The sequence below is a fragment of the Chionomys nivalis genome, chromosome X (genome assembly GCF_950005125.1).
Source record: "Chionomys nivalis chromosome X, mChiNiv1.1, whole genome shotgun sequence".
In the NCBI taxonomy this organism is placed as follows: Eukaryota; Metazoa; Chordata; class Mammalia; order Rodentia; family Cricetidae; genus Chionomys; species Chionomys nivalis.
Window position 1 is genome coordinate 19547059 of NC_080112.1, and position 18087 is coordinate 19565145.

Sequence of the window (18087 nt, forward strand, 5' to 3'; positions counted from 1 at the left end):
ATAACTCTGGGCGCTGTTCATCCTGGGCATCCACTGTGTGGCTGACCTACACTAACCCACAGTTTGACTGTTTTAAAGTGTGTGACAATGCGGAACCTAGCACATTTATGCTTCTGTGCAGCTACCACTGGGCATTCATTTCCAGAACCCCATCTTCCTCAGACAAACCAGTAAACATTAAAGTTATTACCCACCCTGACACAAGTCATTTAAAGCAGTGGTTCTCAACATGTGGGATGTAATCCCTAGGCTGAGTAAGACTATTAGAAAACACGGATATTTACAAAACATGATTCTGTGCACAAAAATAAATAAATAAAATGTAACAAAACTCATCACGCTCTGTGATTCACCCAGACCCAAAGCAGTGGCCTCTTGACACGCTATTCCAGTACCGGGTGCTCTTCAGAACAAATAGATAGAGCACTATATAGACAAAGGTGGTAAAATAATTTTGTAAATTGTTTTTCGGGGGTGGCATTTCTGAGAAAGGAACTTGCTGTATAGCTCTGGCTGGCATCCAGCCGGTTATGGATCCCAGCTGGTTATGATAATCCCCTTCCTTCTTCCTCCTGAATCAAGGATTATAGGTACATATCACCGCACCTGGATTTTAAAGGCATTTTGGCATACTTTGTAAGGTAGGGAGCTAGAGAATGAATCTAGGACCTAATATATGCTAGGTAACCAAGCATTCTGCCAATAAGCTATGTCCTTGGCCAAAATATGCACTTCTAAATGCATTGTGCTAAGAAATAACAAAGCCTAACTAGAAAGAAGGAGGAAGAGACCCAGTCAGTCATCCTCATCAACTTAGACCGTGAAACCCAATATGGACAAGTTCAACAGAACCGCCATATACGGGCTACCTGTGCATGCTTCAGCATTGCCAGGGCGTAAAATAAAATAAAAATGTATGTACAGCATAGCCTAAATCAGAATGCTTCAAATTCTATGAATTCTGTTTTATGAAGAAAAACTGTAAATGCTGATGCTTTTAAAAATATGGACACATGATTAGAATAAAGTATATATTGCTCTAATTCAAAGAGACCATATTTGGTTCCCAGAACCCAGAAGGTTACCATTTTCTACACTGAAAATATTTTTATTATATAAATAGGTCATAATACTCCCTTCCCTAACATTTCTTACATAATTAAGATCAATCTGTGCTATCTTTCAAATCACTGGGTCATGAGCAATAGATAACAGTATCCTTGCCGTGACTGCCGTGGGTACTGCATACACTGGCCCTGAGTTAACTTCCAACCTTCTTTCTTGGTTCATGAAGCTAAAGCCCTGCCTTTTGCTGCTTCTCCCCAAGACCACCTAGCTCCCACCAAGGGTATCCGTACCTCCTCTACCTTTCCATCACACAGGACACAGTTCTAGGGTAAGAGCCTGCCTGACATTACTCTGTGTTTCTATAATCACAGGCATTTGTCTCTAGCTATTCACTCTATCCAACTGTCTAATACCTGATGTAGTATAGCAAGGGTTGGCAAACTTTTCCCATGAGGGACTAGTGTGTATATATTTTACTCCTTGTAGATTCCATGATCAGTGGCAGTCAATATATAAGCAAATGAATATGGCTATATTTCAATAAAACCTATTTCTAAAAGCAGGTAGAGGGTCAGGTTTACCAAGCCTATGTTAGACATGTCATTTTTTTTTCTTGTGGTAGCCGTACATAATTCCATAAGAACTCAAGGTCCCTTACAGAGGGCTCTTTTCTCTAGTCTGCCTACAGATGGATCTTCAAGGGCTTTGTAGAAAGGCTAGAACACACAATTCTGAGGAAAGGGTTGTTTGTTTTTATTTTAATTTTTTGAGGAAGGATCTCACTGTGAAGATCAGGCTGAACTTACCGTGCAGCACAGACTGATTCGAACTCGTCACCGGCCTGCCTCAATCTTCTTAGTGTTAGAATAACATGCATATATCTCTACGCTCAGCAGGTAGGGGATCTTGCTTGCACAGAGGAAGGTCTCCTTATTCCTTCCAGAATGGTCCAGAACTCCCAGCCTTAAATGATTCTCTAGCCTCAGCCTCCTTGGTAGTTTTCAATTAAAGCTACTGAGTTGAGGTCAGATTTGCACTTCTTACCTTCTTAACTGACAGGTCGTGGTCCAAGTCACCCCCCGAATAATCCTCAGGCTCCTGTAGGTCCTTCATCTTGATAAGAAGTTCTGCCTTGGGGGCCGAAGTGCTGTAATAGGTAGAATTGGTGGCCAAGGACACGACCCCTGGCACGCCTGTGTCCTGTTTCCTGGGTGAAGAGGCAAAAAATTGCTTTTCCCATCCCAGCAGTGATTTGGATTAAATCCAAGTCCTTTCATGCGCTAGGTAAATACTTTACCTCTGAGATGCATCCTTGGCCCCTAGGTAACCGAAATTTAAACAGACAGACAAACAAACATCTCTAAAGAAAGAAAATCTTATCAATATAACATCCTTAGATTAGAGGCAGACTCTGGAATGGGACTTAAAAGTAGGTGAGAGGCAGGAAGACCAAAGAGACACAGATTAAATACATGTAAAGATGCTAGCTCTCAGGAATCTAAGGCGGGAAGATTGAAGTTTAAAGCCAGTCTAGGCAACTTGTCTCAAAACAAGACAAAAGAAGTAAGGCTTATAGCTCAGTGATGACAGCTTGCCTAGTATGTATGAAGACCTGCGTTTCTAGTTCAACATTATCAAGAAGTGGGAAGGAGGGAGACAGGGACATGAGCTGGAATATTCCTATAACCCTAGCATTGAGGAAGCTGAGGTAGAAGAATCAAGTTCAAGGGAGCCCAAAGTTCATAGAAAGACCCTACTTTTCAAACAAATAGATGGACAGGCATGAGATCTTTATATTGAATATGGAGATTAGATGATGGACACCACACAACTGAGGAAGCAGACTGATGGCCTCATACCAACAAAGGGTTTCTCAGGGTCAGCACTGATGGTATCTGGGAGCTGTCTCATACACTGTAAGATCTTTAGTCATTTCTGCTATGCTTCCACTAGATGTCAGGAGTGTTCCATTCTCCTGTGGGCATCATCTTGCCTCTGCTAAGCCCCAAGCAATCAAATCCAGGTATGAACATTTAAAGACTTACCAAAAAGCACTAAGTACTAGGGACCCCAAGGAAAACCATCACCTCCCCTGAGAAGCAATAATGAATATCAATATGCCCCAAGTCCTTTCTTTTACTTCTAAGCCTAGGAGATAGGGACTGATAAACAAGCAGGTGTATGTCATGTACTTACTGGTCCTCTGTGACTCTGGGTGAGGGGACTTTGGGAAGCAGCTTCCTCCGCTGTTGAGCTTCCTCCAGGAGGGATTCGTCTTTGGGGAAAATCCCTTCCATCAGATCCATGGTGGTCTTGATCTTCACGCTAGGGTCCAGGATGTCAGCCAAGGACTTGTCTTTTCCCACAATCTCCCTGGCTAATTCTTCAGACTTCAAGTCATCCACGGTCTTCTCCTTGGCCTTCCCGTAGTTAAGTGAGGGAGGGGAGGAACAGCTATCTCTGACAGGAGGCGCTGGAGTGCTGGGAGGTTGGGGCTCTGGAGGGCGGGCTCTATGAGGGGCTTCCACCTCCTGTCGTGTGTACACACAGAAACGGGAGTAACACTGCTCTGATGTCCTCAACGTCTTGATCTGGTCCCTCTCCAGCCCACTGGGAAGTGGGGGCAGCTCGGCTGGGCACGCAAGACTCTGGCGGCTCTCCTTTTCAGGCTGGCTTTCTGAGTGCACGATTTTTATGGGCACCATTTTCACTGTGGTGTTGTTGTCCATCACCCGCTCGATTCTGTAAAGACAAGGGCTGTCTTCTTGACATGTACAGGTTTCCACCCGCTATTCACAGAGGTATCCTAACACAAAGACCCACTGTCAACTAGCCAAATAGAAAGACAAAGCAGAGGTTGGAAATGGTCCTCGTTTAACCCCTCAAACTCTGCCACACACCTATAGGCATCGGAGGAAGAGGTTCTGAATGACACAAAACCTGTTTAATATTCATTTTTGTTTTCTTATGAAATTGGGCACTGAACCCAGGGATTTAAGATAAATGCTCAATCACACGAGCAAAATCAAGCACACTCCTTGATTTTGTGTTTTTATTATGAGGGCAATAAAAAAAATGCAGTGCTGGGCAGTGGTGGCACATACCTTTAATCCCAGCACTCGGGAGGCAGAGGCAGGTGGATCTCTGTGAGTTTGAGGCCAACCTGGTCTACAAAGCTAGTTCCAGGACAGGAACCAAAAGCTACGGAGAAACCCTGTCTCGAAAAAAATAAAATAAAATAAAAAATAAAAATCAACAAAAAAGCATCAAAACCATTTGTTAAATCTCTCTGTTTCACTATGAAGCCTACAGTGGTTCAGTATAATTCTAATGAGTTGAGATGCTTATAGGCACCGGAAACTGCCTGTATGAAAATGGTATACAGTTTCTCTATCACAAAGGTCACCTTATTGTTTTTCCTACTGCTATGATAAGAACGTGTATGTGCACCCAAACTCCTAGGATTTATTTTAAGACAGGTCTCAAACTCATAGAGATTCACCTCTGCCTCCTGAATGCTGAAATTAAAGGCATGTGCCATGACATCTGGCTTCCCAGGTTGAAATTTAATACCCTAGGTGTGGTCTTAGGAAACAGAGCCTTAGAGAAGTGGTGTGTTGGAAATGGACTCTTCTAAATGGTATTAGTGTCTTTACATATGAACACTGGAGAGCTTCCTGCCTCCTTTACCATGTGAAGACACAGCAAGAAAGTGTCATCTATAAACATGTTTCTGAATTTGCCACACTTTGACCTTGCTCTTCCATTCTCCAGAAACATAAGCAAGCCACGTCTGTTGTTTCTAAGCAACTCAGGCTGTGGGATTCCATTGAAGAAGAAACTACCAGAAAAGGATAGCTTCTCTGTAGATTACTAACAATGGTGCCAATTGAAAGATGCTTAATTTAAGACATAAAGCACAGTTGAGGCATACACAGCAAATCCTCTGGGAAGATAGAACCTCAATTGGACAATGCCTCCATCAGAGTGGCCTATAGGCAAGTCTGTGCAGGCATTTTCTTGATTACTACTTTATGTGGGAGGGTCCAGCCCACTGAGGCTGGTGGTCCTGGGTTGTATAAGAAAGCAGGCGAGCAAGCAATGAGCAGCAAGCCAGTGAGCAGTGTTCCTCCATGGTCTCTGCCTCACTTCTTGCTCTGACTTTTCTAATGGTGACCTATATATTGTGAGGTGAAAGAAATCCTTTCCTCCCCAAGTTGCCTTTGGTCATGGTTCTTATCACAGTGGTAAAACCCTCACTAGGACAGAGGTATAATAACAACATCAATGATGTCCTTTCTAAAATGGCTTTTTATTATTTGAGAATTTCATACATGCTTATGCTTTTGTCGAGTCCCCCCACTATTCCTTCCCAATTTCATGTTGCTTTTTGTTTTTTAATAAAACTTCCAAGTCTACTTAGTGTTGTTAGTATGTGCTTGCCAAAAGCTTCTCAACAGGGGGTAGGACTTTGTGAAGCTCTCCTCCATCTATGCTGGGATTTGTCTGGCTTAATCTTGTACATAGTCACAGCCACTGTGAGCTGATATGTGCAGCTGCCCCGTCCTGTCTGGAAAACAGTTTCACTGTAGTCATTCATTACCTCTGCCTCTTACAAGCTTCCCGGCCATGCTTCCACAATGATCTCTGAACTCTGGGAGAAGGTGTGATATCATGTCCCATTTAGGGTATTGTGGTGATATTTTGTTTGTAACCTAACAATTAAAGCTTGCCTGAAGATCAGGGTGCAGACCTAAACCACTAGTTAGCCACAGAGGCCAGGCAGTGGTGGTACACACCTTTAATCTCAACACTTGGGAGACAGAGGCAGATGATCTCTGAATACAAGGCTACTACTCTTGGCTACACAAAATTGATCCAGTCTCAAAGAGAAACAGAGCTGGGTGGTGGTGGTTCACACCTTTAATCCCAGTACTTGGGAGTCACATGCCTTAACCCCAGCACTAGGGAGGTAGAGACGGGAAAGGATATGCCTGGGTGGAGAGAGGAATAGAAGGCGGGAGGAGGCAGGAGCTCAGTTGCATTCTGAAATTTGGTGGAGACAGATGGAGTCTGAGGATGCAAACTGAGCCTGCAGTCTGAGGTTTGGCAAAGAAATATTTTGAGGATTTGTAGAGACAGGATCTCCCCTTCAGTCTGAACATTGGTAGGACAAGAACTCTCTAGTGCCTGGCCACTCTGCTTCTCTGATCCTTCAGCTTTCATACACACCCCCCATAGCTGACTCTAAGTTTTTACTATAAGGACCAATTAGAATTTATGCTTACAAGGGTATGAAAACTTAAGAGGTTCATATTCTCTGCAAGAGTTATGGATCTCTATGTTAATTGTCTTCTATTGCAAAAGAAGCTTCTCTGATGAGTGTTAAAATGTACCAACCTATGGGTATAAAGACAAGTACTTAAAAGGGAAGATTTGATGCAATACCCACTTATCAGAATGAGAGTAGTTGGTTCTCTCCTAGAGTCTTTGACCTACCCAGCTATGGGTTCTCGGCACTGTTAACAGTAGCAGGCGTAAGGTCCAATTTGTGGAGCAGGTCTTAGATCAAATCAGAAAATAGTTAGTTACTCCCACAACATTCATGATTATAATTCCCAGAGTTCACAACTGGGTAAGACTGTTTATTAGTTCACTCCCCTACCATCAGTAACACTTTCTGGCACTATGAAAGCTAGCCAGTGGGGATGAAACTTTTAGGTCACTACCAGCTTGTTTGCATGTTTTATGATTCAAGCATGTAACTTCTTCAGCAATAGGATAAAGTTCTGGAAGGTGACCAAGAGCAACAGTAATAACCTATAATGGCTGGGGATCTATGAGACCTTACTGAACCATAACTTGAAAAGAGGTAACCTGTGGCACTGGGCTTTTTATCTGGGTCATTCAGAAGTTTAAAGAGAGGTAGGTTGAAGAACTAATCAGTTGATAAGAGTCTTTGGCTATCTTAGCACTTTAGAGGTAAGAGGCCAAAGGGTGAGGAGTTCAAAGACAGTTTAGGGTACATAGACAGTCTAGGCTACACAGTGAATTCTTGATCAACTCAAGTTGTGTATCAAGATCATGTCTCACAAAACAAGAAGAGGAAAGGAGGGAGAGGGGAAAATTTAAAGAGTATGAAAATGCTGGACATTACTCAACTCTACCCAAATATCTTATACTTGGGTTAAAACTGATTTTGATCACTGGCAAAATATGCTTAGTCTGAATGTGCCAGGTAGGTAGTAAGGCAAACAGAAATGCATTCAATGCAGACAGAGAGGATCATGATGTCACTAAACTACAACTGGTCATTTGAGCTACGGCTCATTCTCTACACGATTTTTCATGACCAGATTTTACCCCAGTGTTTGAAGCTGTAGCATACTGTCATAGAACAATACCTTGCTGAGTTGTCTTCATGGATAAGCAGGGGAGGCTTGTCTGTCAATTTCTGTGGGGCAAACTGGGGTGAAGGGGAGCGAGAGGTTTCCATGGCTGATGTCTGTCGGTGTTGACGCTTAGAAGAGAGTTGGGCTTCTGGTTCAGAGAAAGCTCTCTCCTCATTCACATGCTGGCTGTCTTGTGGTTGGGCACTGCTGATCACAGAGGAGCTGTAGGAGAATCACACGCATATCCAGGGACTCAGTAAATGGTGTTGGTAAGAACTTGTTGTGGAGAGCTAAGTTAGAATCTGTAGGCGTACTGGACTTGAGATAAGTCACTGAAGGCCTGTGAGACAAGGCTGCCTTCTTAGCATGCAGGGTTGCGCACACTGGCTATAAAGTACGCTCTTGAACAGGTAAAAGGCAACCCTGGACTTGGGGCCCCAAGTCTGACAGTATGCGTATTCTTGAGGTAGAGCCCTAACTTGGTTCAGGCCCTCCTGCAGAGGCTCTGCATCTTCCTGGGAGTGGGACAATGCAGGAAATGTGGAATTGGCTTGTGGGTTCTGATTCAGTAGGTCCTATAATGGTTTCAGGGCATTTAGAGGAAGATGTCATAAAAATGAGACAAGAATTCTGATTGGGATCTTCTCTAGTAGACCACTTTAAGGACTACACGTTTTCCAACACCTTTGCCAACTGCCACTTGTGAAATGGTAACAATCTACAACACATGCGATGTATGTTAGGCTGTATGTGTAACATGTTCTTTATGGAACATGAAGTATTAATGACATGTATATATAGATCTGATACTGACACACATGTATATACAAACTACATTTCTTTAAAAGAAACACCCCTTCCCCAAAAAAGAAAGAAAACAAATCTCTGATTTAAGGAAAAGAGCAATTCTCAATCTAAAATTGACTATCGAGTTGGGCAGGGCACAGTATTTGGTAGGCCAAAGGATTATAGGACTATTATGCCTGTGTCCTGTCTTGTGGATGATAACCTTGCTGTGTTCTAGGGAGAGGGAGGGCGGGGGAGGGGAGAGGAGAGGAGGAAGGGGAGTGGAGTGGAGGGGAGGGGAGGGGAGGGGAGAGGAGAGGAAGAGAGGAGGAGAGGAGGAAGGAGAGTGGAGGGGGAGAGGGGAGGGGGGAGTTTATCTTTCTTACACTACAGTTGATGGAGCAATTTAACATCCCTTTCCCCAACAATTCCCCTTCTCTATTTTTCTTGGCCCTCTCCAACCCCAAGCTTACAGAGTCAACACTATGAAATCACCAACTGATTTTAACAGCCCCAGTTCATACAAATCAGGTCACAGATAGACACAATAAAAAAAGACCTAGATGTAACAAGTTGAGTTCTGTTGCAACCATATTCAAATGTGTGATTTTAATGATGTCCAAGAGACATAGAATGTAGATAGTGTGATATGTTTGTATTATGTTGGAATATAGTCGTACATTTATGAATAGATGTATATGCTATGGATGCTGTCATTGCAGATTTATGTAAATGTACACGTGTACCAGTGGTGCATATATGTCCGTGTGCTATGTATCTGTCCTGTGCTGTGTATTGTATATGTAGATGTGTGGCATGACTGTATATGCGGCTATGCCATGTACATATATATCTTGATCTATAGTATTTTTTCTGAAGCAGGGTCTCATAGAGTACCCAACGGTGGATGCAAAAAACCACAATTCTCATCTTAAAGGGAATAAGAGATAGTTTATTCAGGGGCCATATTTGAGTGACTGCAGCCTGGGAACATGGGTTTAGGTGACTCCAAATTCCATGTTACAATATGGAAGAAGTTTCAAGAAGTTTTTACAGTTTTACCAAACAAAGAAAGTCATACAAGGCAAGTTTAAAATAGATTTGGCGTGGATATCAGAGAGGCGGTTACAGAAAGATGAGGAGATCTGTCCTATAGGCCTGAGATATTATCTGATGACACTCTTAGTTTGGGGATGGTGGAGGCAAATGGGTCTACTAAGTTAATAGATTACAAAAGGTTTTAATCTATTAGTCATACGATCCTCCAACACAGAGGTGGGCAAGGAATTCACAGGGCTAAAGCTAGTCCAAGTAAAACATTCCAACATCTTCATTATTACTACAGTTTTAATCAGCCAACCAGCCTCTATAAACAGTTTTTCTTTCCAGGATTTTTTATTGCTACTATGTTTGCCTCACACTTACCATTCTTCCGCTTCAGTCTCCTAGGTGCACAGACCAGGCATGTAGCACCTTATCTAGCTTTTGGGTGGGAGGTAACCAGGAACTGAACCCAGGGCTTTGTACAACATGCTAGTGTGTGCCATACCACAGCCCCCCATTTTATTTTAAGACAGGGTCTCAGTAAATGGTTCAACTTGTTCTTAAATTCATTCCACAGCCCAAGCAGGCCTTGTACCTATGTGATCTTTCTGCTTCAGTCTGTGGAGTAGCTAGGCTTGCCCCTTTTTCATTCATTTGAAATAGAACACAAGTGACCACAGACCTACAATCCTGGCACTCGGGAGGCAGAGATATCAGGAGTTCAGGGTCATCCTTTGATTGCATAGTGAGTTCAAGTATAGTTTGGGCAATATGAAGATCCTAAGTAAAGGAAGGGAGCAATGGAGGTAGCAGGGAGGAATGGATGTACACAGAGACAAAAATCCCTAAGATAATAAGAAGACTTAAGGACTATGTTTCCTTATGTCTGTATGCTACCCTGAGAATAATGCTGGAGCTGGAAGGGTGCCATACAAAGGAAGGTGGCAAAGGCAACAGCATTCCAGAGTCCTAGCAACTAATATTCAGGCTAGGTATGTGGGGGAGTTGACCCTGCTGCGGGACCATGGTCTGTACCCTGTCACTTGTATTTTAAATAAACGCTGATTGGCCAGTAGCCAGGCAGGAAGTATAGGTGAGGTGACCAGGCAGGAAGTGGAGGCGGGGCAATGAGAATTTTGGAAAGAGGGAAGTTTCAGTCTATAGTGATGACCCAGACGCAGAGGAAGCCAGACACAGAACAAGCAAGGTGTGACTGTCTTGCCAAAAAAGGTACCAAGCCACGTGGCTAACACAGACAAGAATTATGGGCTAATATAAGTTATAGAGTTAATAAGAAGCCTGAGATCAATCAGTTTATGTAATATAGACCACTGTGTATTTCTTTGTGACTGAACGGCTGTCAGACCAGGCAGGACTGGGTGGGACAGAAACCTCTGTTGGAGGGAGGAGAGAGCCACTTGTTTATTCCGGCCACTTAGCCCTGAAATAATTACACAGAAACTGTATTTATTACATCACTGCTTGACCCATTCGCTCTAGCTTCTTATTGGCTAACTCTCATATTAATTTAACCCATTTCTATTTATCTGTATATCACCACGTGGCAGTGGCTTACTGGTAAAGTTTTGGTGTGTCTGACTCTGGTAGCTCCATGGCTTCTCTCTGATTCCATCCTTCTTTCTCCCAGCATACAGCCTAGCTTTCCCAGCCTAGTTCTGTTCTTCCCTGCCATAGGCTCAAAGCAGTTTTTTATTCATTAGTAGTAATTACAGCATCCAGAGACATCACCTTCCCCTTTTCTGTTTAAATAAAAAAAGGAAGGCTTTAACTTTAACACAGTAAAATTAAATACAGCAAGACAGGTATCAAGCAAGAATTACAGCTACAATATTTATATCTACTTTATCTTTAATCATAACTAAGAAAAACTATAACTATAAATTCTTCAACTCCATCAAAGACTCCAGACCTAAGTAAACATAAACTACATTGTAAGCAACTTCCAAAACTCTAAAAATGACAGAGACATCTCACTGCCTGGACAGTTACCCAAAGTTCTTCTGTATCGTTGGGGCATCCATCTTCAGTACACAGGTCCATAGTGTCCAACAGACTTCTCCATGAAGCAGGAAATTACAGTCCCTTTCTTCTGTGTCCTGCAGAATGTTTTACCGACTCTTTCATGAAGCTGGAACCTCAAAGGATCATCTCACCTTTAGGCAAGTTAAGCAGTCATTTCTCTGTGGATCCTGCATATCCAGTTAAGTAGTCCAGGCAAGGATAGTTTCTTGCCCAAATGGCTAACCAATTCCATAAGGAGGCTCTTTGATGCCCATCATACTCTTGAAGTAACTTGGTGCTGCCAGGAGCAGATATGTCTCATTGTCATGAAAAATCTTAAGTTCTTAAAAACATTTTGAATGCCATATTTTGAAGGTCTGTGAAAGATTTGAAGAATATCTAACTGAAATATATCTCTGTACATCTAGAAAATCTAACATGACTACAAGCTTAACTATTATAGATGACTATCTATTAACCTATATTTCTTAATTATACATTACATTTCTAAATGAACTGCACAAACATGATACCTTAATAAGAGAAGAAATATACACGTAACAAAATCGACCTGAAATTTGTATCAATAAGCCAAGATCCACACCAATGCAAATTATTCACATCTATATCACCCCTCACCAGGTGCAGCACTTGGGAGAATGGGTTCTGCACCTTGCCTGGGCAGTACAGTAGAGATGTTCCTATTGATGGTGGGATGGGATGGGGGATGGGGTGAGGTATATGTAGGTGATGGTGAGCTTGGGAGCTCCAGCCCTGCCCCTTGTCTGCCATATTGTGCTCTGGGCAGGGGCGAGATGTTCCCCTTTACTAACTATGATGGGTGAGAGAGTGCCCCCCCATCAACTACAACATTTGGGAGAGTAGTGGTCCCTGCACCTTACCTGGGCAACACAGTAGAGCTGGCCTTGCTGGTGTAGGTGTGGGAGAGCTGACCCCGAGGGCATAAAAACAGCTTATGTTGCAAGGGGTGAACTAGCTGGAGCAATGTCAGAGTTCACCTTGATGGTGAAGACAGGGGAGAGTTGGTGGGCTGACCAAACTTGCAATTACCCAGGCTCAAAACTAGGGTTGAGTTGACCCACCCTAACATCCATCCCATCTGGGATCTGCTGAAGCATGCCAAGGGACCAATCCTGCAGACCTAAAGCTGCTGTATCTCTATGACACAGGACAAAAACAGGATATCCAAGGAGTTCAGGGTGAGGGCCCAGTATCAATAGTGTAGCAGAAACTAGAGGTCTCAAACCAGACCAAGGACTCTTTGCAATAAACACTTGAAAGTAGATATATGGATAAATGATTAAATTATGACTGACTGACTATAGCTTCCATTATTTTACTTTATTTTGGGGGTTACAGGGCAGAGGGTATATATGAAAGTAAATAAAAAAAGAAAGTTTAAAAAATGTATTTCTAAAAGTAAAACGGATACCACCCTACAGATTTATCAAAGTAAACCAGGACTATAGGAACAGATGGTCATATTAAAACTATCACATCAGAAAAGGACTGCAAGATGGCTATGTGGTTAAGAGTGTTGCATACTGCTTTCCCAGAGGACCCAGGTTCTGTTCTCAGCTGCCACATCGATGCTGTCTCGCCTGTGTGACAAAATGCCTCTCAGGTGGTGGCCGTCTCAAAATGAGGGGCTCGTGCTTCCTGGAGCTTGGCTCCCGGCGGCTCCCTGGCAGTCTGCTCGAGTTGTGGTGCTTGATTAGCCTCAACGACCTCGTTCACTTTGTTCCTGGCTATGGTTCCTTGTGTTGGCTCTGTTATCTTTTTCTTCTGTTCTACTTTTCTCTTGACAAAAACTTAATCTGTTCAAGGAACCAGGAAACATTCCCAACGGCTCCTTGAATATGGAGGAACTGATGCATCAGTTCCCTCCCTTGATTCAGGCCATTAATATTATGATTAAGACTCTGGCTCGCTCTCTGGGGGAATTTATAGATACCCTAGAACAGAAAGGGTTCATGATAGGAGATTTGGTAGAAGATGGGTAAATTATGAAGGAAAATGTATGGAATGGCATGAGTTACCATTTATGGAGAGGCTAGCCAGAATGAGAAACCCCTGGTACATTTTAGATAGGAAAGAAAGGCAGGCTATTCTTGATAACATGAAGCCAGTCATTCAATATTGGAGCAAACCCTGGGGGTGGAATCCTGAAGAATGGTGTTTGGGTCACCTTGGTTACCTTGAGGGCAGATATGATTTAGGGCCATGAGGAAGCACAGTTAGTTAGTGGTGTGAGACGAATTTCAAAGAAAAGCTCTGCCCACCTGGCCCTGACCACAAGACTTGCTGAGAATAATCAATTGTCTGTAATCATTTTCCTACGGAAGCTTTTATGTCTGCCAACTTCCTTCTGTAATCTCTTAAAAGTGATGCTTGAATTTTAGTAAAATTGCAGCAGATTCAAATCTCATTAGAGTTGTGTCTGTCTGTCATTCGCTGAATCCTGGGTTCTCCTAAGCCTTCACCCCTGTTCTCCCTCGGTCTTCAATCTCCAAGAGAGTCAGTCCACGGCACTCAGCACCAATGTATGGTAGCTCACAACCACCATATAGTAACAACCTATTTTTCAAATTACATAGGAAAATCTGGTTCATGAACTTACTGGGCACACCAGATAGAGGCAGAATTGAGACACTCTCAGACAGACCTTAAAAGGATGCCTAATGGCCCTGCTACCCTATCCTCTGATGACCCAGATGTATCAGAGACTCAGTTGGCAGAGGATTCTTGAGTGTTCCAGAAGCTTCACTGAGATTCAGTCTCTACCGTTGAAACGATCTACTTGTTTTGTCTGCCATCTGTTTGTGGATTTATTCTTCCATCTTGACCTACTTCTATGGCCTTTGCACTCGTCACGTTTACAGCTCAATTCCACACTGATGCTTGACTCAAGCCTGATTCTCCAGCTTGACTGACAGCAAACCTTCAATGGAGTTCACCACAGCATACTCATTCCTACAGAGGCCCTTTATGCTGATGGGACTACTCGGTAAATTCCTGCCAAGGAAACTGATGACACACTTGGTAAATTTGTTGTTTTCAATAAGTGTTGCCATCACAGAAAGACACAAATGTGTCTGTTCTGGTATAACATGTTCATGTCAATGTGGGAAAACACTCAAATGCTCTATCAAGTCTATTAACCTCACTATTATATAAACTGACGTATCTGCTCCTTCTCTGGAGACAGCTAGTCCCAGAACTCCATGGGAAGTTTCTGCTTTTGAGGATGTCATCTGCTCACCACAGCAGCTGAGAAATCTGCATTCAATGCTGTCAATTTCTGTTTTTTTCCTCCCTGCAGCCACATCTTAGGCACACCTGTCTCCTTACCACATGGGCCACTAGAAATGCCAATCTCCATGTTCCACCCTAGTACGGGACTCTGAAGTGGTCTTACAGTTTGTTTCTATTTAGCGTCTACTCCTCACCCAGCAGGAAGGGGGCTTTCTCCAGCTGTTTTCTCCAGCATCTCCTTGGCCACCCATTATACATATATGTGTGTGTGTGTGTGTGTGTGTGTGTGTGTGTGTGTGTGTGTGTATGTAAATACCAGATGGGCAGTGGTGGCGCATGCCTTTAGCCCCAGAATTCAGGAGACAGAGGCAGGCAAATCTCTGAGTTTGAAGTCAGCCTGATCTACAGAGCAAGTTCCAGGACAGTCAGGGCTATACAGAGAAACCCTGTCGAGAGAGAGAGAGAGAGAGAGAGAGAGAGAGAGAGAGAGAGAGAGAGAGAGAGAGAGAGAGAGAGTCAATTACTCTTGTTGCTTCCACTCACTGTCAGTCACTGTGAAGAATGTTACGCAAGGGGAAGGGGGTACTTTTTCTTGATAGAATAACCTAGTATATAAACATTCCAACTTAACTAAATGTTTTTTTTACTGCTCTATTATCAAAAATCAATTCACTATTGTTTTGCTAATAGAATTTATAACTATCTTTATCAAGGGTGATGGGGAAATTATCCTAATCATTTGAATTTGTTAATGAAAATACTACAGGGTCTTTCTTTCCCATCCATTCTTGACTTTTGGTGTGGACAGGAAGAGGACTCTGAATTATTATCAGATATTGCTCTATCAATGACATGGTGTCTAAGGCCTGAGTAAGATATGAGTCCCATCTGATTTGGGATTTTGCTGGCAGATGCTTCTAATCATGATCCATGGTATACTGGTCTTATATCATCTAACTGGTAAACAAGCCGGAGGAAGCTTCATCCCCTTTCAAAAACACGGTCATCACAGGCCATACTGTATCACACAGGTGTGCATTAGTCAGATTCTTATCATTGTAATAAAATATCTGATAAAATATGGGAAGAAAGCTTTCTTTGGACTCCTCATTTCAGAGGGATTTCGGTCTGTCATAGCTGGGGATGAAATGGTGAAGAAGTTCAATGGCAGTGGGAATATATGAGAGACCTTTTCATATCGTAGCGGAACAGTAAGCAGAGAAAGAACAGCAGAATAAGGGGCAGGAATAACCTTCAAAAGCTCGCCCCACTTCTACCAGTTAGGCTCCACAGCCATCAAAATTGTGCTATGAGCGGTCACTGATTTTCAAAACAGAAGCCTAGGGGAGAAATTTCAAATCAAACCATAAGTGGGTAGCTATAAGTTCTCTGAGGCACAGAGATCCCATGGTATAGGAGAGGATTTGCATGGAGCTCCTCTGAACCAGGGATCTTAGGCAGATGCAACAGTTGCTCTGAGATGAATGGAATCATCCATGGTTCTCCACGACAGAAATCACCATACACTTCTTTCTATGACACAAGGCACACATAGCCCAGACTGAACACACAGAGCTCAGGCAAGACAGTCTACTTGTTTCCCAGCTAGTGGAAGTGTTTGAGAAGGATTAGGATGTGGCCTTGCGGAAGGAGGTGTGTGACTTGGGGAAGGCTTTGAAGTTTCTCAAGACCTGTGCCATCCTCAGTCTGTTCTTTCTCTGCTTCCTACTTGCGGGTAACAATGTAAATTTGGAGATGTTCCTGCTGCCTCTGAAACCATAAGCCTAATTAAACACTTTCTTTTATAAATCGCCTTGGTTACGGTGTTCCATTACAACAGAAAAGTAATGAAGACACTAACATACTTTTCCTCCTTTCATTTAAGTATGATGCAAAAATTCAAGAATAGCAGCGTGGGCTAGAGAGGTGGCTCAGTGGCCAAGGCAATTGATGAGCAAGTGGGAGGACTAACAATCCCACTGCTCCTATGTTGAGGTGGGAGGCAGAGGCAGGAAAATCCCTAGAAGTTTGTATGTGAGTAGCCTGATATAAAACAATGAGACCCTGTTTCAGACATGTTGGAAGGTGAGGACCAATGTCTGAGGTTTTCATCTGACCTTCACATGCATTGTATAAACTACACACATATGATGGAGGAAGGTCATTGGTTAATTAATAAAGAAACTGCTTGGCCCTGATAGGTTAGAACATAGGTGGGTGGAGTAAACAACAGAATGCTGGGAGGAAGAAGAAGTGAGCTCAGATGCAGGGCAGCTCCTCTCAGAGCCAGATGCGATGCAGCCAGCCGCCAGGTCAGACATGCTGAATCTTTCCCGGTAAGTGCACCTAGTGGTGCTATGCAGATTATTAGAAATGGGTTAAATTAATACATGAGAATTAGCCTAGAAGAGGCTAGATATAATGGGCCAGGCAGTGTTTATAAGAATACAGTTTGTGTGTTGTTATTTTGGGGCATGAGCTAGCCAGGTGGCTGGGAGCTAGGTGTCAGGAATGCCAGCCCGCAGCTCCCACAACACACACACTAAACAGGAACAGTTCTACAACAGTTCCATTGGCTGTGGGTATAAACAAAAACGATCTGGGAAAGGGTAGATTCATCGTCCATTATATATAGCTAGTCTGTCCTACAGCTTAGAGGTATGTATCAGTCAGATCTCTGTGTAGAAGTCAGGCAGCTAGAAGACGGGACAAGACGTTCAACCTACAATTTTCCACCACCTTTCCCACATTCCTGATAATTCTTAGCAGTCACAGAACACCAAAGAGCAATCAGTTAACCAACTGACCAATCAACAAAGGCACAGACCTCATCAGGAACATTTAAAGAGCACGAACATTTAAGAATAACGGTACCAGTTATGTTCTTAGAAATTAATCATCAGACTTCCCAGAGCATAGGCTGCTGTAGAATAGGGACTGTCTGATTATCCTCTGACTGCCAAATTTTCAAGCATGGAAACAAGATGGTTGAGTATCTCTTATCTCGAATGTTTGGGGAAAAATATATTTGAATTTGGAATTAAAATATTTTTTTGGACTATTTGCATATATAGGTATGAAAAATAAAACACCTATGGAATGGACCTTAATTATAATCATGAATGCAATAATGCTAACTTATGCCACATTTACATTTATATATTATATATTATATTATATATATTATAGATTAATATTATATATTATTTATATATATATATTAATAACATAGCGGACAATGAGGACTACTGAGAACTCAAGAACAATGGCAATGGGTTTTGATCCTACTGCACGTACTGGCTTGGTGGGAGCCTAGGCAGTTTGGATGCTCACCTTAATAGACCTGGATGGAGGTGGGGGGGGTCCTTGGACTTCCCACAGGGCAGGGAACCCTGATTGCTCTTCGGGCTGACGAGGGAGGGGGACTTGATTGGGGGAGGGGGAGGGAAATGGGAGGCGGTGGCGGGGAGGAGGCAGAAATCTTTAATAAATAAATAAA

At 42.9% G+C, this 18087-nt stretch overlaps 1 protein-coding gene across 3 annotated transcripts in view; it reads right to left on the reverse strand.

The window, feature by feature from the left end:
- Shroom2 (shroom family member 2) overlaps positions 1–18087 on the reverse strand; it is a 119778-nt gene that overhangs the window by 6750 nt on the left and 94941 nt on the right. For all 3 annotated transcript variants that reach the window (XM_057759749.1, XM_057759751.1, XM_057759750.1), the window contains 3 exons: positions 7473–7682; positions 3265–3810; positions 2113–2275 (listed from right to left, as the gene is read on the reverse strand). In XM_057759749.1, the coding sequence (XP_057615732.1) occupies positions 2113–2275; positions 3265–3810; positions 7473–7682 (919 nt within the window). The remainder of the gene's footprint in view (positions 1–2112; positions 2276–3264; positions 3811–7472; positions 7683–18087) is intronic.